General features: G+C 23.9%; 1 protein-coding gene across 1 annotated transcript in view; it reads left to right on the top strand.

Moving 5' to 3' along the window:
* Positions 1-27,165, top strand: part of Sema1a (semaphorin 1a) — a 1,157,214-nt gene that overhangs the window by 826,368 nt on the left and 303,681 nt on the right. The window contains 1 exon segment of the mRNA XM_075293762.1: positions 8,299-8,407. Coding sequence (XP_075149877.1) covers positions 8,299-8,407 — 109 coding nt within the window.

Raw genomic sequence — 27,165 nt, 5'->3', positions numbered from 1 at the left:
ATCGGTTCATAATTGTATATATCCCCCATATAAACCGATCCCCAGATTTGCCTTGCAGGGCCTATAAGAGAAGCAAATTTCATTCGATTCGGTTTAAATTTGGAACATGGTGTTAGTATATGATCTCTATGAACCATGCCAGAATTGGTTCAATTCGGTCCATAATTATATATAGCCCCCATATAAACCGTTCTGAAGTTTTGACCTCCGGAGCCTCTTGGAGGAACAAAATTCATCCGGTCCGGTTCAAATTTGGAACGTGGTGTTAGTATATGGCCGCAAATAACCATACCAAAATTGGTCCATATCGGTCTATAGTTATATATAGCCGATCCCCAATCACACAAAAAGTGGTCCATATCGGTTCATAATCATGGTTGCCACTCGAGCCAAAAATAATCTACCAAAATTTTATTCCTATAGAATATTTGGTTAAAATTGTATTTCTATAGACAATTTTGTGAAACTGAATTATATACGTATTTAATCGTTTTTTTTTTTTTTTTGTTAATTTAATATATACCACGTAAGGACTTACTTACAATTTAGATGACGGTGTTAGGAGGTTTTAAGACACCTTACCATCGGCAAGCGTTACCGCAACCCAAGTAATTCGATTGTGGATGGCAGTGTTTTGAAGAAGTTTCTACGCAATCCATGGTGGAGGGTACATAGGCTTCGGACTGGCCGAACTTACGGTCGTATATACTTGTTTAAATAATAAAGAAATCATATGTGCGAAGTGTAGTAAAAAAAACAATGAATACATCTTTTTTTTAATTGGCTTAAAAGTCGTAAATTATTTCATTTTAAATTGTTACTTGGAGGAATTTGCTTACATGTCTGCTAATTTTAACATAAAATAGAGTACTCTCTTGAATTTTATTCTCCTATCATGTGTAATATAATCTAAATTCTATGTTATCGGCATTATTCTCAATACATACTGAATTGGTCTTGTCAATAACGCAATGATAACACAGTGCATCTCAATCTTGCTCTCACATTGAGAGATATCTTATGCATGCTATATTCTCACTGAAATAAGCTGTAATTATAACATTATGCTCATCATAACATTGTTTTCTTTTCTTTTTTTTGGATATTAAGAGTTTGGTAGTAACATACATATATCTTATGAGATAAACTACATAATAAGCTAAACTTTAAGAGTAGCTTAACTAACAAGGGTTATCAAATTGATTGAACGAAACCCATTTAGAATGTAAGGCTTTTTTAAAATTATTTTAAAAAAAAATTATGTTCTTGATAATGTGTCCTGCATTTTTATATTTTCCTTAAGCTGATCAAAGGGGGGAAATAATGAAAATAAGTATATACGGCCGTAAGTATATACGGCCAGGCCGCATCTTATGTACCCTCCACCAGGGTTTGCGTAGAAACTTCTACTAAAGACTTTCGTCCACAATCGAATTACTTGGGTTGCGGTAACACTTGCTCATGGCAAGGTATCTTAAAACTTCTTAACACCGTCTTCTAAATTATAAGTTAGTCCATACGGGGTATATATTAAACAAACAAGCCTATTAAATACGTATATAATTCAGTTTAACAAAATTTTCTATAGAAATAAAATGTAGACAAAATTTTCTATAGAAATACAATTTTGACAAGATTTTCTATAGCAATAAAATTTTGAGCCTACTCACTATGTTTTGCAAAAGGTACATTTCATGTATCCATTTGTTACAATATATGATCCCTGAGCAAACTATAGATAAAAAATAAATATGGCAGAATTACAATTTAAAAAAAAAACGAATTAATTTAAATGAAATTGATACAGATTATATTAAATAAATTTAATTTATTCCTAGCACTTTTTCTACTTCTGTCACTGTTCCCCGTCTGTCATTTCTTTCTTCCTCTCCCGGCCTTTTCGTAATCAGATTCCCAATATTCGTTCTCGTTAAGTATATTACCAATTCTTTCGAATGACTTATCGTCAAGAGAATACCAAGTAGAATTCGGCTTCAAATTCAATTCACTTAGCCATTCAAATAAACGTTCAATGATACCTAGAATTCAGCGTTGCATATGTACATACGTATAGCCATATTCTACTGCTTTTCCATTGTAGTCAGGTTAAACGATTCCTTACTATTCATCTGCATTTCAGATATCAATAGGCTATGATGAAATTGATTTTTCTCTAGAACCAAAGCTACAAGCCAAAGGCAGATGATGTGTAAGCTCTAGCCTTTTTTTGTGTGTCCACATTGATCTCTTAAAATGCCAGTTGTATATCATTTTGTATTTGGTTTCTTTTTGGGGAATTAAAAAAGTTGTATCCTTTCAAATGGCATGACATCAAAAGATTGGGTACTTGCTCACAGTGTTTCTATAAAACAAAAAATAAAATCTTTAATATAGGGAAATAAAATGAGACCACTCATAGCAAAGGTCATTAAAGAAGTTTATTAGTTGGTTCAATTTCTTTGGTTTCATTGTTCAACAGCGTTCGTTTCAAGATTTCACCAAAAAAATTCCCAAAATCGTATTTTAACCACTGTGCCTCCTATGTTTTTGTAATTCTTGACAAAACTCTGAGGGTTCATAGACAATGATTTAAGTTAAGGCCTACAAGTTTTCTCTAAAGTGAATTAAAACTACAACTCTTGACATTCTTTCTTCGATGTTTAAAAGACTTAAGGCAAAGTCAAATAAAATCGGATATTGAGATAAGTGACGTTGACAGGTCTATGGGATTTAAAAAAACGGAATTGTTACACCAAATCTGTCTACATTTATTAATTTATCCCATAAGAGAAAGTACTGCGGATGCCACTTATTGACGTTAGATTTATTTTAATCAATCCTATTGGACACTAAAACTATTGAGACTTGAAACTTGAAAGGCTTTCATTGAAATATATACACAAAAAATTAATTAATGAATGATATTTGACAGGTTTAAGTAGTGCTACAGAGGATATCATTGTGTCATATTGCAGGAAAATTGGCGAATTAAAACAATTCGTTCCGATTTTTAAATTTAAATTTTAATTATAATTTTAATTCTAATTCAACTTTTAATTTTAACTCAAATTATAATATTAAATATTAAATTTTAATTTTAATTTTAATTTTAATTTTAATTTTAATTTAATTTTAATTTCAATTTTAATTTTAATTTCAATTTTAATTTTAATTTTAATTTTAATTTTAATTTTAATTTTAATTTTAATTTTAATTTTAATTTTAATTTTAATTTTAATTTTAATTTTAATTTTAAATTTAATTTTAATTTTAATTTTAATTTTAATTTTAAGTTTAAGTTTAAGTTTAAGTTTAAGTTTAAGTTTAAGTTTAAGTTTAAGTTTAAGTTTAAGTTTAAGTTTAAGTTTAAGTTTAAGTTTAAGTTTAAGTTTAAGTTTAAGTTTAAGTTTAAGTTTAAGTTTAAGTTTAAGTTTAAGTTTAAGTTTAAGTTTAAGTTTAAGTTTAAGTTTAAGTTTAAGTTTAAGTTTAAGTTTAAGTTTAAGTTTAAGTTTAAGTTTAAGTTTAAGTTTAAGTTTAAGTTTAAGTTTAAGTTTAAGTTTAAGTTTAAGTTTAAGTTTAAGTTTAAGTTTAAGTTTAAGTTTAAGTTTAAGTTTAAGTTTAAGTTTAAGTTTAAGTTTAAGTTTAAGTTTAAGTTTAAGTTTAAGTTTAAGTTTAAGTTTAAGTTTAAGTTTAAGTTTAAGTTTAAGTTTAAGTTTAAGTTTAAGTTTAAGTTTAAGTTTAAGTTTAAGTTTAAGTTTAAGTTTAAGTTTAAGTTTAAGTTTAAGTTTAAGTTTAAGTTTAAGTTTAAGTTTAAGTTTAAGTTTAAGTTTAAGTTTAAGTTTAAGTTTAAGTTTAAGTTTAAGTTTAAGTTTAAGTTTAAGTTTAAGTTTAAGTTTAAGTTTAAGTTTAAGTTTAAGTTTAAGTTTAAGTTTAAGTTTAAGTTTAAGTTTAAGTTTAAGTTTAAGTTTAAGTTTAAGTTTAAGTTTAAGTTTAAGTTTAAGTTTAAGTTTAAGTTTAAGTTTAAGTTTAAGTTTAAGTTTAAGTTTAAGTTTAAGTTTAAGTTTAAGTTTAAGTTTAAGTTTAAGTTTAAGTTTAAGTTTAAGTTTAAGTTTAAGTTTAAGTTTAAGTTTAAGTTTAAGTTTAAGTTTAAGTTTAAGTTTAAGTTTAAGTTTAAGTTTAAGTTTAAGTTTAAGTTTAAGTTTAAGTTTAAGTTTAAGTTTAAGTTTAAGTTTAAGTTTAAGTTTAAGTTTAAGTTTAAGTTTAAGTTTAAGTTTAAGTTTAAGTTTAAGTTTAAGTTTAAGTTTAAGTTTAAGTTTAAGTTTAAGTTTAAGTTTAAGTTTAAGTTTAAGTTTAAGTTTAAGTTTAAGTTTAAGTTTAAGTTTAAGTTTAAGTTTAAGTTTAAGTTTAAGTTTAAGTTTAAGTTTAAGTTTAAGTTTAAGTTTAATTTTCTATCAATTTAATTTTTTAATTTTTAATTTTAATTTCAATCTTAATTCTAATTTTAATTCTAATTCCAAATTAAATTAAATTTAAATACAATATAAATTTTAATTTTATTTTAAATTTTAATTTTTTATCAATTTAATTTTTTAATTTTTAATTTTAATTTCAATCTTAATTCTAATTTTAATTCTAATTCCAAATTAAATTAAATTTAAATACAATATAAATTTTAATTTTATTTTAAATTTTAATTTTTTATTTAATTTTAATTTTTTATTTTAAATTAATTTTAATTTAGTTTTATTCTAATTCTAATTCAAATTTTAATTTTAAATTTTGGTTTTAATTTTAAATTCAATTTTAGTTTAATGTTATTATTAATATTATTTTTTTTAACAATTTTAAATTTTTGATCATTTTTAATTTTGATTTTATTATCTGTTTAATTTTAATCCTGTTCTAATTTCAATTGTATTTTAATTTTAATTCTAAATTTAATTTTAAAATTAATTTTAATTCTAAATTTAATTTTAAAATTTAATTTAATTCTAGATTTAATTTCAATTAATTTTAATTCAAAATTTAATTGTAAATTTAATTTTAATTATTATTTTTAACTTAAGTTTTAATTTTAGTTTCAATTTTAATTTTAAATTTAATTTCAATGTTCAATTTAATGTTGATTTTATTATAAGTTTTAATTTATTGAGTAACCCCATAGTTGATTAGCTATTTCTCCCACCTCTGAGACTGGCTATATTATAAACTAAACTACTAAAACTCTCTATTCCACATTGTCGTTATTCCATTAAATATTTACGTACTCTTCCCCAACACGCATCAATTTTGTAGTAAATTTTGCATAGCTTTTCTTTGGAGCTTATGAATTGTCAACACTTGGTTTTATCTTTAACTTTTATGCTAAACCATTTGAAATCTTATTTACTTTGAAGCCAAAGGCTCCTCTATATCTCCCACGTATTTTATTCGTAACTTCATTTTAGCCAAAAATGTAAATTCAACAGCCACGGGTGGTGTTAATGTGGTTGGTATTACAACAAAAACACCAACAACATGCTTGGTAGCATTGAGGATGACAACTAAATGAAAGAGTAAATGTTCATTCTACTCCCCACATGTCCCAAAGAGAATATATTGTTGGCAGAGCGTAGCGAGTTTATTCATGCAATTTCATGGTGACAATTCACTTAAAAGTGATGTACGTTTGGTGAAATGTGTCGGCGGAAGAAAGGGGTCCATGTATGTACATACATATCTTTAAAGGAGCTCCGAGAACTTTCTCTCACTTGTAGTTTGCCCTGTACTCAGCATAAAGGATTTCTGTTGTGGAAACATGCGACCCTCAAGGCTTTAGTTGTTCGGCAAAACTGTCACTAGCATTGGAATTCTGTTTCTGTAGAAACTCCTTATCCATGCCAAACAATTCTAGGAACCATGACAAAAGTTAACTACGAGGAACTAAATTATTTGGCACAGAATTGTGGTCCTTGTTGCTTTGACGTCAAAATAAAGGGGGAATCTGTAAGGGCATATGTAAGCATTTTTTTTTGCAATGAAAATTTTTTTAAAAGAAATTTGTTGCAATGAAAAATTTTCTACAGATTTTTTTTGTACTGAAAAATTTTCTATAGAATTTAGTTTTTTTTTAGTTTTTTTTTTTTTGTTTCAAATATGTTAAATTCAAGGTAAGGCTTAATAAAATGGTATAAATTATTTAAATTTTATCGAAAAAATGTCTAAATTCATTCTAGAAAATTGCGAAATTTTGAAAATATTTGAGGTCAAGGGTTCCTGACAATTAATTATTTGTCAAAATACCACAAAATTTTTTAATTCACATCCAAAAAACTGACTTCGGATCACATCTAAAGAAGTGTTGCATATTCAATGCAACGGCTGTTGAAATTGTGGACATCCGTCCTATGACAAACCCATGTTGAATTCATCGCTTCTGCGCCAATTTTGCACAACTTCCGGATCCAAAGAGAACCTTTTCACTACTTTTTTGGCGACGCTTTTTTTTGCTGGGAATATATGGAGACATTTTTATAGTAAAAATTTTCTATTTGGCAATTTTTTCTATACGAAATATTATTTCCCATATGAATATTTTTCTGTACAAAATATTTTCTATTAAAAGAGTTTTTCTATACGAAAAATTTTCTTTGTGATTTTTTTTATACGAAAACTTTTCTATTTGAAACTTTTTTCTATAGAAATATATCTATTAAAATATTTTTTCTATACGAAAAATGTTCTATTTGATTTCTTTTTCTAAAAATTTTTCTATTTCAAAAAAATTTTGTATTAACGAACAAGTTTTCTAAACGAAATATTTCCTAGTATAAAAAAGATCCATACAAATATATAGACATTTTTTATAGCAAAAATTTTCTATTTGGCAATTTTTGCTATACGAAAAATTATTTTCCATATGAATATTTTTCTGTACAAAATATTTTCTATTAAAGAAGTTTTTCTATACGAAAAATTTTCTTTTGGATTTTTTGTATACGAAAACTTTTCTATTTGAATCTTTTTTCTATAGGAAATATATCTATTAAAATATTTTTTCTATATGAAAAATTTTCTATTTGATTTCTTTTTCTAACAATTTTTCTATTTCAAAAAAAAATTTTGTATAAACGAACAAATTTTCTAAACGAAATATTTCCTAGTATAAAAAAGATCCATACAAATATATGGAGACATTTTTTTGTAGTAAAAATTTTCTATTTGGAATTTTTTTCTATACGAAAAATTATTTCCCATATGAATATTTTTCTGTACAAAATATTTTCCATTCAAAAAGTTTTTCTATACGAAAAATGTTCTTTTTGATTTTTTTATGAGACAAATTATCTATTTGAAACTTTTTTCTATAAGAAATGTATCAAAATATTTTTTCTATACGAATAATTTTCGATGTTATTTTTTTTTTATAAATTTTTTTCTATTTCAAAAAGATTTTGTATTAACGAACAAATTTTCTAAACGAAATATTTCCTAATAAAAAAAATCCATACAAGTATACGGAAACATTTTTTATAGAAAAATTTTTGTATTTGGATTTTTTTTCTATACGAAAAATTTTCTATTCGAAAATTTTTTTTATGCCAAACATTTTCTATTTGAAAACTTAGTCTTAACGAACAAATTTTCGAAACGAAATAAAGCATTTTTTAAAAAATATAAAAAAAATCCTATTCAAAAAATTTTTCTATGCGACAAATTTCTTATTCGAAAACGTTTTTCTATATGAACAATTTTCTATTTGAAAAGTTTTTCCATAGGAACAATTTTCTATTTGAAAATTGAATATTTGGAAATTGAAAAATTTTATATTTGGAAATTTTTTTATACCAAAATGTTTTTTTCTTCGAAATTCTTTTCATACGAAAAATTAAAATTTCGCTCCTACTTACCGGTACAATTTAATCATCTCAATTTAATCTCCATGGTTTTGTTCAAAGAAATAAAGTAAATATTTCTTTTGTTTTTGATTACCTGAATGTACTAACACTGAATGGTAACTACAATGGTTATTGGTACGACTTTAATTAGGCTTCGCATGTAAACATTTCGGATTTGTTTGTTAACATTTGAGCTTTGTATTGCTCATGGTCCACCAAACAATGAGGCAATATTCCCTTTTGTGCTAGAATGGTAAACAGCAAAGTTGTGTTAATTCTCTAATGGGGTAATGGGGGGCTGTGGCGAAACTTTTAAATGACATGAAATTCAATTGTTAAGAGTTTTACAAGCATTTCTACTGTAAATTTTTATTAAATAAAATTTTAAATGAAATTCATCTTTTTTTGTGCCTATTTACAGAAATATTGTCTACAACATAAGTATACATGATCTGCAGGAGCAACAACGTCTGGTATGGAATTCGCCTGAGGATGATCAGAAAATGTGTGTTGTCAAAGGCAAAGATGAGGTAAGTAAATGTTTAGGTGTCGTCATTAAAACAGTTCTTTTGTCGGTTTAGATTCCATGATTTTTTTTTGCCATTGTTTTAAATTTCGTTAAGATCAATAAAATTTTAATTGACGTTTTTTTTTCTAAATTCGATTAAGACTTTAACGAAAAACAAAACATACAATCTTTATTTACTAAAAAAAATATATATACTGACGAATAGACAATCTCTTCATCTATATAAACTCTATGTATATAAATGGTTTAGTAAATTTTAATAAAGGGGTCCAGAAATAAATTTCTATTGGCTATATTTCCACTAAGATAAAAAAATTACAATACCCTGGCCACATAATGGTCTAGGATATACATACTCGTACTACAAAAAAAAATCTCCTACCATCTCATTTCCCATGGAATATCCCATCTGTAAGTAATTTAATTTAACCCAAATAACAGTTACTTTACACTTAAGTCAATGACCCACATACGATTATACTACAGGTTAAGTGAAGTCAACGCTGTGAAACATTACTTTCTGAAAGGGAAATGAAATACACAAGAGGGCCAACAACAACAAACAACGAGGGAGTTAGAAAAGAGAATATTACAGTAAGAGTAAATGCAAAACAAAACTATACACACACACACAAATTCTCACCTATATGCACAGGCTCTGTACATTCACTTGTTAAGTAAATGTTAATAAAAAAAAAAATAAAGCTTAAATAAACACAAGCACACAATTAACTTTTTTTAATGCAATTACTTTGATATGTGCTTGTAGGAGAGGTTAAAAAAGAAGCATTTTTTTTTGTAACATTGCAAATTCAAATTATCTGCTAGCATACATGCTGCATACTTCACATCTCAAGAGAAGATTTCACACCTTCTTGTCTCTGAGTAAGTATGTGTGGATGGTGTTAAAGTTAGTTTACTTTGAAGAGTGGGATTTTTTTCCAAGAGTATCTGTTAAGTGAGAGAATATGTGTCAATGGTGGGTATTTTAAAAAATCTCTACGAAGGTAAGGAAAATATTGTAGGTGCTAATGAAAAATGAGGAAAGCTTTATTTTAGTCGTCACAATTTGATACGCCATATGGTTATTGTTGCTTTACGAGGGTTGTCTTTTTATTTTGGCGGATAGAAAAAAAGAAATATTTTTCAAAATATTCCCCTTAAGATCTATATTTATATATTCATGCATTTGAAACAAATACTGAAGTCAATAATGATCCAACAATTTTTTTTTAAATTATACCAAATTTAAAAAATCTCATTTTTTTAATAAATTTTGTAATAAAGATTTTCAATGACGAAGATTTTATTCGTTCACTCAAAATATCATAACTATCTATATGAGTCATGGACTTAGCAAAAAACAAAGCGTCGTCAAAAAAGTACTCAAAATGTTCTTTTTGGATCAAGAAGTGTTTGCGAAATTTGGCACAGAAGCTAATTATGAATTTAATATGGGCTTGTCATAGGACGGATGTCTACAATTTCAACAGCCATTACACTCAGTTTGCATCACTTTATAAGTTGTGATGCGAATTCAGTGTTTTGGATTTGAATTTATAAATTTTGTGATATTTTGCCAAATAAATAATTTATATATTTTTTGATGATTTTTAACGCATTATTGTCTGAAACCTTTAAACTCAAATATTTTCAAACATATGCAATTTTTACTGTTTTTAACCTATTTGAAATAAAAAAACGTTTTACCATTAAAAATATGAAAAAACTGAAAAGAACTTCCGGTGTAATTAATATGAAGAACATCTTTGGTAGGACATTTTTGCAAATGCTTTAAAAGTTATGCCATTAGAAAAACTTCCAATAGCTTTTGCTGGGTTATTTTCCAAACCAGTGATTTGAGGGTTTTTCAATATATCCTTCAGCCAATTTTTATTTGCCTCCTCATATATCACTCTACCAATTTTAAATCCCTGGAGATTATATCGTCCAATGTAAGCGAGTTGGAATTACAAAAGCTCATGAGAGCAGTGTTGCCATGTTAGGGCAACCCCTCCCCCCCCCAAAAATTTAGGGGTTTTTCATGTTTAGGGGGATTTTTAGGGGTAACATTTATTTAGGGGGATTTTTGGGGGGTAAAAAATATATTAGGCCTTATAAAGTGGAGCAATTCTCAAGCAAATTCGGAACAATTCTGGGATGAATTATTAGAAAAAAGATGAGGGGATCCTAAATGCAAGCAAGTATACAATACCAATATTTCCGTTTTCTTTTTTAAACGCTTCTGTTGAAAGGGCATTTTTAATATTTGACACAATTGAAAAAAATCTTATTTTAACTAAGCAGCTGAAAGCTTTTTAAGAGTAAGCCTGCTTTTTGAATTGATATTTCTTTATTTACACGGCTAATAGCAGCCGGGACATTAGTGTTCAATTCAATTAAATATAATGTTCAATTCAATTAAATATAATTCAATATTCCAAGTGGGCCACAAAGGACCCTATAGGCCAGTAAGAACCACAGCGAGTCAGAAAGGACTCCCAAGGTAGTTATTCGAGATGGGTCAGAAGCGGTACTCAATAAGGTTCAATATATTTATGTTAAGCAGATGGGTCAGGAGGGACCCCATTGAACCAGACAAAGTTTAAAGAGTGCCACCATGGAGGTAAGGGCGCGGAAAACAGGATAATAGAAGCATTAATTGGATGAGCAGGATCAAAAAAAAAATTATAATACAGCTGGAAATTTAGAAGACAAGACCCCTTGGATCAGAAACAATAAGAGCCTAGACCAGTTTGGGGTTTTTTTCTTAAGATTTGGGGGGAAGAATCAAAAATCGCCTGGCAACACTGCATGAGAGCTATATTCGTCTGAGTATCTTTCTTTCGCGCTCTCTCTCTCTCTCACACACACAATTTTCTATAGAAATACTTTTATGAGAAAATCTTCTACAGAAATAAATTTTTGAGAAAATTTTCTATAGAACTAAAACTTCGATAAAATTTTCTATAGAAATAGAATTTTGACAACATTTTCTATAAAAATAAAATTTTCATAAAATTTTCTATAGAAATTTGATTAAATTTTCTATAGAAATAAAATTTTAGCAAAATTTTATATAGAAATAAAATTTTAGCAAAATTTTCTATAAAAATAAAATTTGGACAAAATTTTCTATAGAAATAGAATTTTGACAAAATTTTGTATAGAAAAAAAATTTTGACAACATTTTCTATAGAAATTAAATTTTGCAAACATTTTTTATAAAAGAAATAAAGTTTTGGCAAAATGTTCTGTAGAACTAAAATTTCGATCAAAGTTTCTATAGAAATAGAATTTTGAAAAAATTTTCGATAAAAATAAAAATTTGATCAAATTTTCTATAGAAATAACATTTTTATTAAATTTTCTATAGAAATAAAATTTTAGCAAAAATTTTCTATAGAAATAGAATTTTGACAAAATATTTTATAGAAAAAAATTTTGACAAAATTTTCTATAGAAGTTAAATTTTGCAAACATTTTCTATAAAAGAAATAAAGTTTTGGCAAAATTTTCTGTAGAAATAGAATTTGGACAAAATTTTTTATAGAAATAAAATTTTGACAAAATTTTCTATAGAAATAAAATTTTGACCAAATTTTCTATAGAAATAAAATTTTGACCAAATTTTCTATAGAAATAAAATATTGATAAAATGTTCTATAGAAATAGAATTTTGACATAATTTTCTATAGAAATAAAATTTTAGCAAAATTTTCTATAGAAATAACATTTTGACAAAATTTTATACAGAAATAGAATTTTGACAAAATTTTTTATAGAAAAAACATATTTGACAAAATTTTCTATAGAAATTAAATGCAAAATTTTCTATAAAAGAAATAAAGTTTTGGCAAAATTTTCTATAGAAATAGAATTTTGACAAAATTTTTAGAAATAAAATTTTGACAAAATTTTCTATAGAGATAAAATTTTGACAAAATTTTCTATAGAAATAAAACGTTGACAAAATTTTCTATGGAAATAAAATTTTGACAAAATTTTCTATAGAAATAAAATTTTGATAAAATTTTCTATAGAAATATTTTTTTTTTCAAAACTTTCTATAGAAATAAAATTTTTAGAAATAAAATATTGATAAAATGTTCTATAGAAATAAAATTTTGACATAATTTTCTAAAAAATAAAATTTTAGCAAAATTTTCTAAAAAATAAAATTTTAGCAAAATTTTCTATAGAAATAAAATTTTGACAAAATTTTATATAGAAATAGAATTTTGACAAAATTTTTTATAGAAAAAACATTTTTGACAAAATTTTCTATAGAAATTAAATGCAACATTTTCTATAAAAGAAATACAGTTTTGGCAAAATTTTCTATAGAAATAGAATTTTGACAAAATTTTTAGAAATAAAATTTTGACAAAATTTTCTATAGAGATAAAATTTTGACAAAATTTTCTATAGAAATAAAACGTTGACAAAATTTTCTATGGAAATAAAATTTTGACAAAATTTTCTATAGAAATAAAATTTTCTATAGAAATATTTTTTTTTCAAAACTTTCTAGTGAAATAAAATTTTTAGAAAATTTTCTATAGAAATAAAATTAAAAAAAAAAATTCTATGGAAATAAAATTTTGACAAAATTTTGACAGCTTTTTCTGTAGAAATAAAATTTTGAGAAAATTTTCTATAGAAATAAAATTTCGAAAAAAAAATTCTATGGAAATAAAATTTCGAAAAAATTTTCTATAGAAATAAAATTTCGAAAAAATTTTCTATAGAAATACAATTTTGATAAAATTTTCTATAGAAATAAAATTTTGATAAAACTTTCTATAGAAATAAAATTTTGCAAAAATTTTCTATTGAAATAAAATTTTGCAAACATTTTCTATAGAAATAAAATTGTGACAACTTTTTCTGTAGAAATAAAGATTTCTACAAATTCAGTATAAAACATTTCTTTCGAATAAAGCAATATTTTTGTATATACTAACCACAAAAATTTGATCAGCAACTTCAAAACATTTTTTTAATTTAGTAGATTTTTGGTAAATTTTCTTCAAATTTTGGTGGATTATTTTTTCGGCAACCTTGATACTAAATAATACTGTAGATGTAAAATGGGGTATAACATAGCTCCTACATGTATTAAATCTGTCCCAAAAACTTGCAATTTTTCTATCTGACAACTGTCGCTTTTGCTGATTCTAAACGAACTGTTTCTAGTCAAAATTTTTGAACGGAGCTAATATCGTCATTTTTGGGACAAAAATCTGAAAATCGGAATTTGATATTTTTGGTGTAAAAATCTTCGAAATGCCGATAAATCGGTATAAAATTGGCAGCCCTGATTTCAAGACTCCGTCTACCAATCTCATACCATTTCGTCAAAACTGACTATTGTGAGATCCAGCTTACTTGGGCAAGAGCAAGCTACCATTCACCCCATCAATACATTTTCACCAAGAGTTACATCTGAACTCTGAGATGTCTCATGATGCCATGGTGAATTCCCATTGTTTAAGTGTATCTGTCGATTAGGTGAATAGGAGAGGGGAGCATCGTTTAATTGCATTTATATTTCGACACTTCTCTTAGGAGCTTATTCGCATGGATCGTATGTAAAGAGAGCTTTATAATAAAGATTTGTCGCATTGATTTACAAAAAAAAATTCGATTAGGAGAACGATTTACAGGAAAATTATAGATTTATAACTTTGCAATAGAATAATTTTTGTCACATAGTATATAGTGAGATCAAACACAAAAATAATAAAATTAAAAAAATGGCAAGTGTTATATACATTTAATATCAAACATTTTGAGAATCCTTCAATTTATTTATAAGACTTTGTCTTGTTGGGCAATTCTTACCCCATTTGGCCCAAATGAAATAAATTAAACAAAAAAATGTTGCTTCCCAGAAAAGAAATTATTTTTTTTTTGTTTTTGTGTGCTACTCTTTAAACGAACATTTTTGGTCATATATTTTTCTTCACGAAGAAAAACTTATTTTTAAGTATTTGCAAAAATTTGTGGTGAAACAGATAATAAATTCATTTACACAAATAAAGCCAAACTCTCTCTAGGAACCCATTTTGTGGCAAGGATAAATTATTGCATGTGTTGCTTTTTCTCGGATTACAAAAATTCGCCCCCGCAACATATAAGACATCGCAACAATAAAGACTAACAGTGTAGTAACACAAAAAGTTGAAAACTTAAGTCAAGTCTTAAGCGCTTATTTATTTACTTTAAACAAGCGATATAATCTAATAAGACAATTAATTACTTTAGGGTAGATACAAATGGAACTATGCACACAAAACACGTATGTCATCTCTAGTTTTCCAATTAAAGGTAGAATTTTGTGTTCTGTTTGCTATCAAAATTTTAAATAAAAAGTTAAAAACATTTCGTCAAAAAATTAATCTTATTAGTACTTCGATAGAACCATTTCAAAAAAAAAAAATTTTAACAGATTTGTTGTTGACGTTAGTTATAAATTAAATAAAAATGTATAGGATCAATTAAATTAATAAATTAAAGCCTAAACATTTTTTTGTGTACTAAAATGTTCTACAGTTTATTTTCTGTAGAAATAAAATTTTGACAAAATTTGCTATAGAAAAATAAAATTGACAAAACTTTCCATAGAAAAAAATTTACAAAATTTTTTATAGAAATAAAATATTGACAAAATTTTCTATTGAAATAAAATTTTGACAAAAGTTTTCTATAGAAATAAAATTTTGACACAATTTTCTATTGAAACAAAAATTTGACAAAATTTTCTATTGAAATAAAATGTTGACAAAAGTTTCTATAGAAATAAAATTTTGACACAATTTTCAATTGAAACAAAAATTTGACAAAATTTTCTATGGAAATAAAATTTTGACAAAATCTTCTATAGAAATAAAATTTTGACAAAATTGTCTATAGAAATAAAATTATGACAAAATTTTCTATGGAAATAAAATTTTGACAAAATCTTGTATAGAAATAAAATTTTGACAAAATTTTCTACAGAGATAAAATGTTGACACAATTTTCTATTGAAACAAAATTTTGACAAAATTTTCTATAGAAATAAAAATTTGACAATATTTTCAATAGAAATAAAATTTTGACACAATTTTCTCTAGCAATAAAATTTTGGCAAAATTTTCTACAGAAATAAAATTTCGGCAAAATTTTCTATAGAAATAACATTTTGGCACAATTTTTTATAGAAATAAAATGTTGACACAATTTTTTATTGAAACAAAATTTTGACAAAATTTTCTATAGAAATAAAAATTTGACAATATTTTCAATAGAAATAAAATTTTGACACAATTTTCTATAGAAATAATATTTTGACACAATTTTCTATAGAAATAAAAATTTTGACACAATTTTCTATTGAAACAAAAATTTGACAAAATTTTCTATAGAAATAAAATTTTGACAATATTTTCTATAGAAATAAAATTTTGACAAAATTTTCTATAGAAATAAAATTTTGACAAAATTTTCTATAGAAATAAAATTTTGACACAATTTTCTATTGAAACAAAATTTTGACAAAATTTTCTATAGAAAGAAAAATTTGACAATATTTTCAATAGAAATAAAATTTTGACACAATTTTCTCTAGAAATAAAATTTTGGCAAAATTTTCTATAGAAATAAAATTTTGGCAAAATTTTCTATGGAAATAAAATTTTGACAAAATTTTCTATAGAAATAAAATTTTGACAAAATTTTCTATAGAAATAAAATTTTGACGCAATTTTCTATTGAAACAAAATTTTGACAAAATTTTCTATAGAAATAAAACTTTGACAATATGTTCAATAGAAATAAAAATTTTGACACAATTTTCTCTAGAAATAAAATTTTGGCAAAATTTTCTATAGAAATAAAATTTTGGCAAAATTTTCTATAGAAATAACATTTTGGCACAATTTTTTATAGAAATAAAATTTTGACAAATTTTTCTATAGAAATAAAATTTTGACAAAATTTCCGATAGAAATAGAATTTTGACAAAATTTCCGATAGAAATAAAATTTTGACAAAATTTTCAATAGAAATAAAATTTTGACACAATTTTCTATAGAAATAAAATTTTGACACAATTTTCTATTGAAACAAAAATTTGACAAAATTTTCTATAGAAATAAAATTTTGACAAAATTTTCTATAGAAATAAAATTTTGACAAAATTTTCTATAGAAATAAAATTTTGACAAAATTTTCTATAGAAATAAAATTTTGACACAATTTTCTATTGAAACAAAATTTTGACAAAATTTTCTATAGAAATAAAATTTTGACACAATTTTCTATTGAAACAAAATTTTGACAAAATTTTCTATGGAAATAAAAATTTGACAATATTTTCCATAGAAATAAAATTTTGACACAATTTTCTCTAGAAATAAAATTTTGGCAAAATTTTCTATAGAAATAAAATTTTGGCAAAATTTTCTATGGAAATAAAATTTTGACAAAATTTTCGATAGAAATAAAATTTTGACAAAAATTTCTATAGAAATAAAATTTTGACACAATTTTCTATTGAAACAAAATTTTGACAAAATTTTCTATAGAAATAAAAATTTGACAATATTTTCAATAGAAATAAAATTTGACACAATTTTCTCTAGAAATAAAATTATGACAAAATTTTTTATAGAAATAAAATGTTGACAAAATTTTCTATAGAAATAAAATTTGACACTATTTTCTATAGAAATAAAATATTGACAAAATTTTCTATAGAAATAAAAATTTGACAAAATTTTATATAGAAATAAAATTTTGACAAAATTTTTTGTAGAAATAAAATTTGGCAATTTTTTCTATAGAAATAAAGCGTTGACAAAATTTTCTATAGAAATAAAATTCTGACAAAATTTTCTATAAAAATAATTTTTTGACAAAACTTTCTATAGAAATAAAATTTGACAAAATTTTCTATAGTAATAAAACGTTGACAAAATTTTCTATAGAAATAAAGCGGTGACAAATAATATAATATATATAGAAATAATATTTTGATAAAATTTTCTATAGAAATAAAATTTTCCAAAATTTTCTATAGAAATAAAATTTTGACAAAATTTTCTATAAAAATAAATTTTTTACAAAATTTTCTATAGAAATAAAATTTTGAGAAAATTTTTTATACAAAAAAAAATTTTGACAACATTTTCTATACAAATAAAATTTTGACAAAATTTTCTATAAAAAAAATTGACAAAATTTTCTATAGAAATAAAATTTTGACAAAATTTCCTATAGAAATAAAATTTTGACAAAATTTTCTATAAAAATAAAATTTTTACAAAATTTTCTATAGAAATAAAATTTTTACAAAATTTTCTATAGAAATAAAATTTTTACAAAATTTTCTATAGAAATAAAATTTTGACAAACTTTTCTATAGAAAACAAAATTTTAAAATATTCTTTTTGCGACTTCATATCTAAGATATAGAGAGGTTATACCTCTTAATATATGAATATGTATATGCTTTTCCCTATTTCAATTAGATATTGAGGTTAAATCAATCACAAATTGAGTTCCAAACATGATTGTTTCTGTGTACGAAAAAAAATGGTTTTAAAGGAAATTTCATTTAATTTATGACTGTTAAAAATTCTAATAATTAAATTTTAATTTGGAAATATTTTTCTTTTAACTTTTCATTTAATTTATATGACCTTTTAAGAAATGTTTACTTCGTCCTCTTTGAATTTCTCTGTTATTTAATTTAATTTTATGATTATTAAAAACTTTCTATGCGTTTTTTCAAATTAATAAGTTTTAAATTTTAAAATATTTTTTTTCTTAACTAATTTCATACCCCTTTTCAGGAATATTTAGCTTTTCCCTCTTTGAATGTCCCTGTTATGTACATAACACGCATCTACACATGCCCCACACCTCATTGCTTTCATCTAAGTGATGTTATCCGTGTTAGTGTGCAAACGTTTAATTTTAGATTGCTCTCTGAGTGTGTTTTTATTTTATTTTTTGTTTCTCTTCACTTCCGTTTCCGTTATTATTATAAAATTGCTTGCATGCTTAAGTACACTTAAATTTAAATGCATTCGTGTATATCACAGCAAATACCAACTCAGGGGCAAATTGGTCAAACATTCCTATATAAATAAATGGCTCTTGCATTTATTTAAAAGTATTTTCTCAAATTTCATTTTTTGTAGTTTTGGTAAATAGAGATTTTAAGCGATTATATAATGCAGCACATATAACAGCAGAATAAAAAGAAAAATTATAGGGAAAATTCTTAGCAAACGTCATCAGTTTAAAGGATTTCTTTTTGGTTTATATTTTATGCGATACAAATTTTCTAAATTTTCTACAGAGTGGCTGATATGAAATGCAAAAAAGTTATGGTCATTTTTATTTTTATTTTTTTATTTTATCGTATATTTATCACGAATTATGGCCTTTAAATGGACGACATAGCCACCACACGATACACGAAAGTGGATCCTCTAATAATTTCACCCATTTCTCGGGAGAAGAAGATGACCGTCCGAAGATTTTAGCAACCATTGTGAGGTTGAAATGAAACAAGGAAACTCCTTATTAAGACGTGAAGGTGCGATAATGCTGAGTCGTTTCGGAATGTCCATGGTCTGCGTTCGAAAAAATTTGTCTGTCTAGGGCTTTAATACTCCCTGTAGGACGTTTTCCTAATAATATTTATTTGGACCCCACTAGTAAAAAAGAACTTTTTAAGACCTCATATTTTAGCTAAATATTTCACATCTTCATCATATTTCAAGTCTTGGAGCTCTTTGCATTTTTAACAAAACGTAATAGATTACAGCACACTCCGCAAGGTATGGAAAATGTAATGCCACAAAAAAAAAACAGAGACAATTATAAGTGTGAATTTTTTTTGCAATTGTCTTTCTATGAATATGAAATATTCATTTTTGTTTCGTGGAATATATTTTTTTTTTACCACAAACTATTGTGCTATTCATTATGCATTGGATAATGCAAAGAAGGTACTTTCTCTGTAGCATTTCAATTGAAATTTTCTTTCTTTTTATATATTTTTTTGGAATACAAATCATAGTGATTTACGTTGCTTTGCATAATTTGTAATGGTCGCAAAGCGAACCAGGTATGAGAATGAAACGACATAAGAACGAAAGGCGAGTTATTGTTATTAATAATGGGTAGCTCTTTGACCCAAATAAAATGAAGCAGCAGTTGCTAGAGTCTTAAAAGTTCTACAAAACCCTTGACCATGATAATAAGTAGGAGAAAAGTAGAAAGGGGGATTAAATCCGGTTGGAATTTATAAAAGGATACTGATATCGTAATGCGTTAGGCCCAAATTTTCTATAGAAATAAAATTTTGACAAAATTTTCTATAGAAATAAAATTTTGACAACATTTTTTTGAGAAATAAAATTTTTACAAAATTTTCTATAGAAATAAAATTTTTACAAAATTTTCTTTAAAAATAAAAATTTGACAAAATTTTCTATAGAAATAAAATTTCGACAAAATTTTCTATAGAAATAAAACTTTGAGAAAGTCTGCTATAGAAATAAAATTTTTACAAAATTTTCTATAGAAATGACATTTTGACAAAATTTTCTAGAGAAATAACATTTTCTACAGAAATAAAATGTTTACAACATTTTCTATAGAAATAAAATTTTGACAAAATTTTCTATAGAAATAAAATTTTTAAAAAATTTTCTATAGAAATAAAATTTTTAAAAAATTTTCTATAGAAATAAAATTTTTACAACATTTTCTATAGAAATAACATTTTCTACAGAAATAAAATTTTGACAAAATTTTCTATAGAAATTAAATTTTGACAAAATTTTCTATAAAATAAATTTTTGACAAAATTTTCTATAGAAAAAAAATTTTTAGAAAATTTTCTATAGAAATAACATTTTTACAACATTTTCTATAGAAATAAAATTTTGACAAAATTTTCTATAGAAATGACATTTTGACAAAATTTTCTATAGAAATAAAATTTTGACAAAATTTCCTAGAGAAATAACATTTTCTACAGAAATAAAATTTTGACAAAATTTTCTATAGAGATTAAATTTTGACAAAATTTTCTATAGAAATTAAATTTTGACAAAATTTTCTATAAAATAAATTTTTGACAAAATTTTCTATAGAAAAAAAAATTTAGAAAATTTTCTATAGAAATAAAATTTTTACAACATTTTCTATAGAAATAAAATTTTTACAACATTTTCTATAGAAATAAAATTTTTACAACATTTTCTATAGAAATACAATTTTGAGAAAATCTTCTATAGAAATAAAATTTTGACAAAATTTTCTATAGAAATAAAATTTTGACAAAATTATCTATAGAAATAAAATTTTTTCTACAAATAAAATTTTGACAAAATTTTCGATAGAACTAAACTTTTGACAAAATTTTCTATAGAAATAAAATTTTGACAATATTTTGTATTGAAATAAAATTTTAACAAAATTTTCTATAGAAATAAAATTTTTAAAACATTTTTTATAGAAATTTTGATAAAAATTTTCTGTAGAAATAAAATTTTTACAACATTTTCTGTAGAAATAAAATTTTTACAACATTTTCTATAGAAATAAAATGTTGACAAAGTTTTCTATAGAAATGAAATTTTGACAAAATTTTCTACAAAAAAAAAATTTTGACAAAATTTTTTATAGAAATAAAATTTTTACAACATTTTTTATAGAAATAAAATTTTGATAAAAATTTTCTGTAGAAATAAAATCTTTACAAAGTTTTCTATAGAAATAAAATTTTGACAAAATTTTCTATAGAAATAAAATTTTGACAAAATTTTTTATAGAAATACAATTTTGACAAAATTTTCTATAGAAATTAAATTTTTACAAAATTTTCATAGAAATACAATTTTGACAAAATTTTCTATAGAAATTAAATTTTTACAAAATTTTCTATAGAAATACAATTTTGACAAAATTTTCTATAGAAATAAAATTTTGATAAAATTTTTTATAGAAATAAAATTTTGACAAAATGTTCTATAGAAATAAAATTTTGATAACATTTTTTCTACAAATAAAATTTTGACAAAATTTTTTCTACAAATAAAATTTTGACAAAATTTTCTATAGAAATAAAATTTTGACAAAATTTTTTATTGAAATATAATTGTGGCAACATTTTTTTATAGAAATAAAATTTTGACAAAGTGTTCTATAACAATAAAATTTTGACAAAATTTTCTATAGGAATACAATTTTGACAAAATTTTGACACAATTTTCTATAGAAATAAAATTTTGACAAAATTTTCTATTGAAATAAAATTTTGACAATATTTTCTATAGAAACAAAATTTTGACAAAATTTTCTATAGATATAAAACTTTGATAAAATTTTCTATAGAACTAAAATTTTGACAAAATTTTCTATAGAAATACAATTTTGACAAATTTTTCTCTAGAAATTAAATTTTGACAAAATTTTCTATAGAAATACAATTTTGACAAAATTTTCTATAGAAATACAATTTTGACAAAATTGTCTATAGAAATAAAATTTTTTCGTTTTGTTTGTTATTGTTGGCTTCTCTTCAATCGTTATTGTTGTTTTTGATCTCAGCTTAAAGCCATGCATTGACTAAACTACAAGTGTAGCTTAACCAACAGAGGAAATGTATGCTTGTCAAATTTATTTGGGCAAAGCCCTATAGACTGCAAGATGGTTGGATGTACAGCTGTTTCGGAATTACCACATTCCTCATCAGCATCCTCTACTTGCAGTTTTGTCAATGCATGGCTTTAAGCTGAGATCAAAAACAACAATAACGATTGAAGAGAAGCCAACAATAACAAACAAAACGAATGAAGATAGAGGAAGCACGCTGAAAAACAAACCCGGCCAAATACATTCAAATCGATGATTTGAGTTTGGCAAAGGAAAAGAGATATGCTGACAAATTTGTTTAGGCAGTAGCCGACTATCAAACCCTTTTTCGGGAGGTTCAAGTGTAGTTCACTTTGGGTTGAGTGAATTACCCGAATTTATTCTGATAATTGGTTGATAGTTTTGCTGCAAGTAGAGGATGCTGATGAGGAATGTGGTAATTCCGAAACAGCTGTACATCCAACCATCTTGCAGTCTATAGGGCTTAGCCCAAATAAATTTGACAAGCATACATTTCCTCTGTTGGTTAAGCTACACTTGTAGTTTAGTCAATGCATGGCTTTAAGCTGAGATCAAAAACAACAATAACGAAATAAAAATTTGATAAAATTTTTTATAGAAATAAAATTTTGACAAAATGTTCTATAGAAATAAAATTTTGACAAAATTTTTTCTACAAATAAAATTTTGACAAAATTTTCTATAGAAATAAAATTTTGACAAAATTTTTTATAGAAAAATAATTGTGACAAAATTTTTTATAGAAATAAAAGTTTGGCAAAATTTTCTATAGAAATAAAATTTTGAAAAAATTTTCTAGAGAAACAACATTTTCTACAGAAATAAAATTTTGAAAAATTTTCTATAGAAATAAAATTTTGACAAAATTTCCGAGAGAACTAAAATTTTGACAAAATTTTCTGTAAAAATAAATTTTTGACAAAATTTTCTATAGAAATAAAATTTTGACAAAATGAAATGAAATTTTGACAAAATTTACTATTGAAATTAAACTTGGACAAAATTTTTTATAGAAATAAAATTTTGACAAAATAAAATTTTTGTTTGGTAGTTTTGTGCTGCGTCCTGTTGGAATGCCCATGATTTGTTTTAGAAAGGTTAATCTGTCCAGGTCTTAAAAACTGTCTTTAGGGCATTTTCCCTATAATAATCGGATTGTTTTGGCCTCATGACCCATGTCATGTAGTGTAGATGTAGTTTTTGGGGAGTGGTGCAAAATTTGCGCAGAGGCGATGAATTTAGAACGAGTTTGTCATAGTTCGGATGTCCACCATTTCAAAAGCCATTGCATTGAATTTTCATCCCTTTTTAAGGCATGATCCGAAAACTATTATTTTTGATATGAATTAAAAAATTGTGTGATATTTTGCTAAATAAATAATTTTTATTATATTTTATTATATTTAATAAATAATATTTTTTCAAAAATTCACAATTTTTCTAGAATGGATTTTGCATTTTTTTTTTGCAACAAAACTTAAATAAATTGTTTCACTTTATAAATTCTTACTCTGTTTTTCAACTATTTGAAATAAAAAAAATTAAAATTACCCATTAAAGATATGAAAAAACGAGTTATAAAAAATTGAATTAAAAGAACCTTCTGTGTAGCAAAAATAAAGAACATCTTTGGGAGGACATTTTTGGAAGTAATTTTAAAGTTGTGCCTTTAGAAGAGATTCAAATTTTTGTTTGGGTTTCTATACTCCCCTCTTATTGTAAAGTTTAGAAAAATTGATTAAAACATATTTACAAATATTTGGGTTAAGGTATAGCTAACAACCTGAAAATTAACCATGGATATGTACACATGTGTGTTGTTGTATTAAAAAGACTTGTAGAGTTGAATATTACTCTCTACCTCTCTTCGTTAATGATTCCATACATGGATATGGGTGTGTGTTTGACTATGTGAGTACGAGTACTTGTGTTGTGCCCTAACTTTTACAAATTCATTTACAAAGCCAGGTGTTTGTTGTTTTACTTGAAGAATGCAATTTTTCCTATGTCTACTTGCACGAAGTAAAGCAAAAAACTAAAAATAATAAATACCAAAAGAAAATTACACCACGAATAACTAACAAGCATACATAGATGAAGTAGTGAACCAGACGACCACTTTAGTGGAAGCTCTTTCATGTGTGTTCTGTTTGAATTGCCTAGAACTTACACTCATACGCATAACTTAGTATGGGAGAAAAAACAAAGGGTCTCGAGCTAGAGTGCTTGTATACACACATACATGTACGCAACATAAACTTTATGCTCTGAAATGCAATTAAGCTAAAGAAATATTTTGCATAGTCACGCAATTAGTCGAGTGCAACTGAAGTTGATATGTTGTTCAAGGAAACAATACAGCATTGATCCATATTATTAGGAGATTGGAAGCTTAAGAAGTTCGAAAAAAAAATTGTTTTTTTGTTTTTTTTTTTTTGTTGGAAATTTAATTTTTAAATGTTTAATTTTTTCTAAAATTCTAAACACGAATTAAATATATCTATATTTTTTTACTTGTTTTACTATTTTTATGAACTATATCTATATACATAAATCTATATTTTTTACTATTTTTTATTATTTTTATGGCGAGAATAAGGTTATTTTCTACTCGAAAATCGATCACGTTACCAACATTTAGTAATCAACAGGCCTTCGAAGCGTATACGTGTTATTAATACAATTAATAATAATCATGCGCCACATTGGTCAGTTTAAACATAACCAAATGCAATATCAAAATCGGAATACTTATTTTATTATGTATTTAGTTTTTTTTTTTTTTGTACTAAAACATATAAAGGTTATAGCAAATATGCTTCGATGTAAAATTTTACATAGACAGTTTAGCAATTATTTTATTTAAACAAATAATTTTAAAGCAGCTATTTCTACTCAATTGAGGCATGTTGTCTTTTCTATCTAGATTTTGTCAAGAATTAATAGGAGTATTTTGTTTTTCATCTGAAGTATTAAATTAATTTAACCGCAAAAATTAAGTAATTTTCAAATCCACAATCGCCCTCGATACAATAATAATTAGATCTACGAAGCGTATAAGTAATATTAATAGAATTAATAATAATTATACGCCATATGGCACAGTTTTATATCAAATCAAATAAAAAATATTAAAAATATTATTATCCAAGTATTTTATTTACTATTATAACAAAAAACAATGTTATTGTTATAACAAATTTTCATATGAGTCATTGTTATAATTCTCTATTCCGACAGTGTTGAATATCTCAAAGAAATATAAAAAAACTTGGCTATGACCATCAGGTGAGAAAGAATTATTTTTCACTGCATACTTTACGGTTTAAGCACGACAGATGTTTTTACATAGCTATTCGTATGGCCTTTTTCCATCATGTTTAGATTTTTCTATCCTAGAAAAGGCAAATTCTTGGCATACTAGCCGATGAAGTAATAAAAAAGAGTAGGCAAAAAGGAAAATGTATTTTTTTTTGCAACACGAATAAGGTGGAAGTAAGTTTTACTGTAGCGGCACAGTTTTCAATACTGTGTTAGAAAAAAGAAAAAATTGTTTTTATACAAAAGAACATTTTGTCAAAGTTTTATATCTATAGAAAATTTTGTCAAAATTTTATTTTTATAGACAATTTTAGAAATATATAGAAAATTTTGTTAAAATTTTATTTTTATAGAAAATTTTGTCAAAATTTTATTTCAACAGGAAATTTTGACAAAATTTTATTTCCATAGAAAATTTTGTAAAAATTGTAACAAGTAGCAATTGTCAAAATTTTCACAAATAGAAACATTTAGCAAATAGAAACAATTGTCAAAATTTTATTTTTATAGAAAATTTTGTCACAATTTTATTTTTGTAGAGGAATTTGTTGAATTTTAGTTTTATTGCAAAATTTGTCAAAATTTATAGAAAATTTGCTAACATTTTACTTTAAAGGAAAAATGTGTCAAAAAAATTTTTTTATAGAAACTGTCATAATTTTACTTCTGTAGAAAAATTTATCCAAATTTTATTTTTATAGAGAATTTTGTCAAAATTTTATTTCTATAAAAAATTTTGTTTATATTTTATTTTTATAGAAAATTTTGTCAATTTTTTTTATAGAAAATTTTACCAAATTGTTATTTCAGTAGGAAATTTTGACAAAATTTTATTTCCATAAAAAATAGAAACATTTTGGCAAATAGAAACAACTGTCAAAATTTTATTTCTATAGAAAATTTTGTCAAAAAATGTTTTCTATAGAAAATGTTGTTAACATATTATTTTTTTAGAAAATTTTGTCAAATGTTGTTAACATATTATTTTTTTAGAATATTTTGTCAAAAATTTAATTGTATAGGAAATTTTGTCAAAATGTTATTTCAATAGAAAATTTGTCAAAATTTTTTTCTATAGAAAATGTTAACATTTTATTTTTATAGAAAATTTTCTCAAAATTTTATTTTTATCGGAAATTTTGTCAAAATTTTATATCTATAGAAAAGTTTGTCAAAATTTTATTTCTATAAAAAAATTTATGAAAATTTTATTTTTATAGAAAATTTTGTCAAAATTTTATTTCTATAGAAAATTTTGTCAAAATTTTATTTCGATCGGAAATTTTGACAAATTTTTATATCTATACAAAATTTTGTCAAAATTTTATATCTATAGAAAATTTTGTCAATATTTTATTTCTATAGAAAATTTTGTCATAATTTTATTTCAATAGAAAATTGTGTCAATAATTTATTTCAATAGAAAATTTTGTCAAAATTTTATTTCAATAGAAAATTTTGCCAAAAAAGGTTTTCTATAGCAAATGTTGTTAACATTTTATATTTAAAAAAAAAAGTTTACAAAAAATTTATATGTCTAGGAAATGATGTAAAAATTTTATTTCTATAGAAAATTTTGTCAAAAATTTAATTGTATAGAAAATTTTGTCAAAATTTTATTTCTATCGGAAATTTTGTCAAAATTTTATTTCTATAGAAAATTTTGTCAATATTTTATTTCTACAGAAAATGTTGTCGAAATTTTATTTCAATAGAAAATTTTGTCAATATTTTATTTCTATAAAAAATTTT

This window comes from Haematobia irritans, chromosome 2 (genome assembly GCF_050003625.1).
Source record: "Haematobia irritans isolate KBUSLIRL chromosome 2, ASM5000362v1, whole genome shotgun sequence".
Taxonomy (NCBI): Eukaryota; Metazoa; Arthropoda; class Insecta; order Diptera; family Muscidae; genus Haematobia; species Haematobia irritans.
Note: the sequence above shows the minus strand (reverse complement) of the source record. Positions and strands in the feature narration are given on the sequence as shown.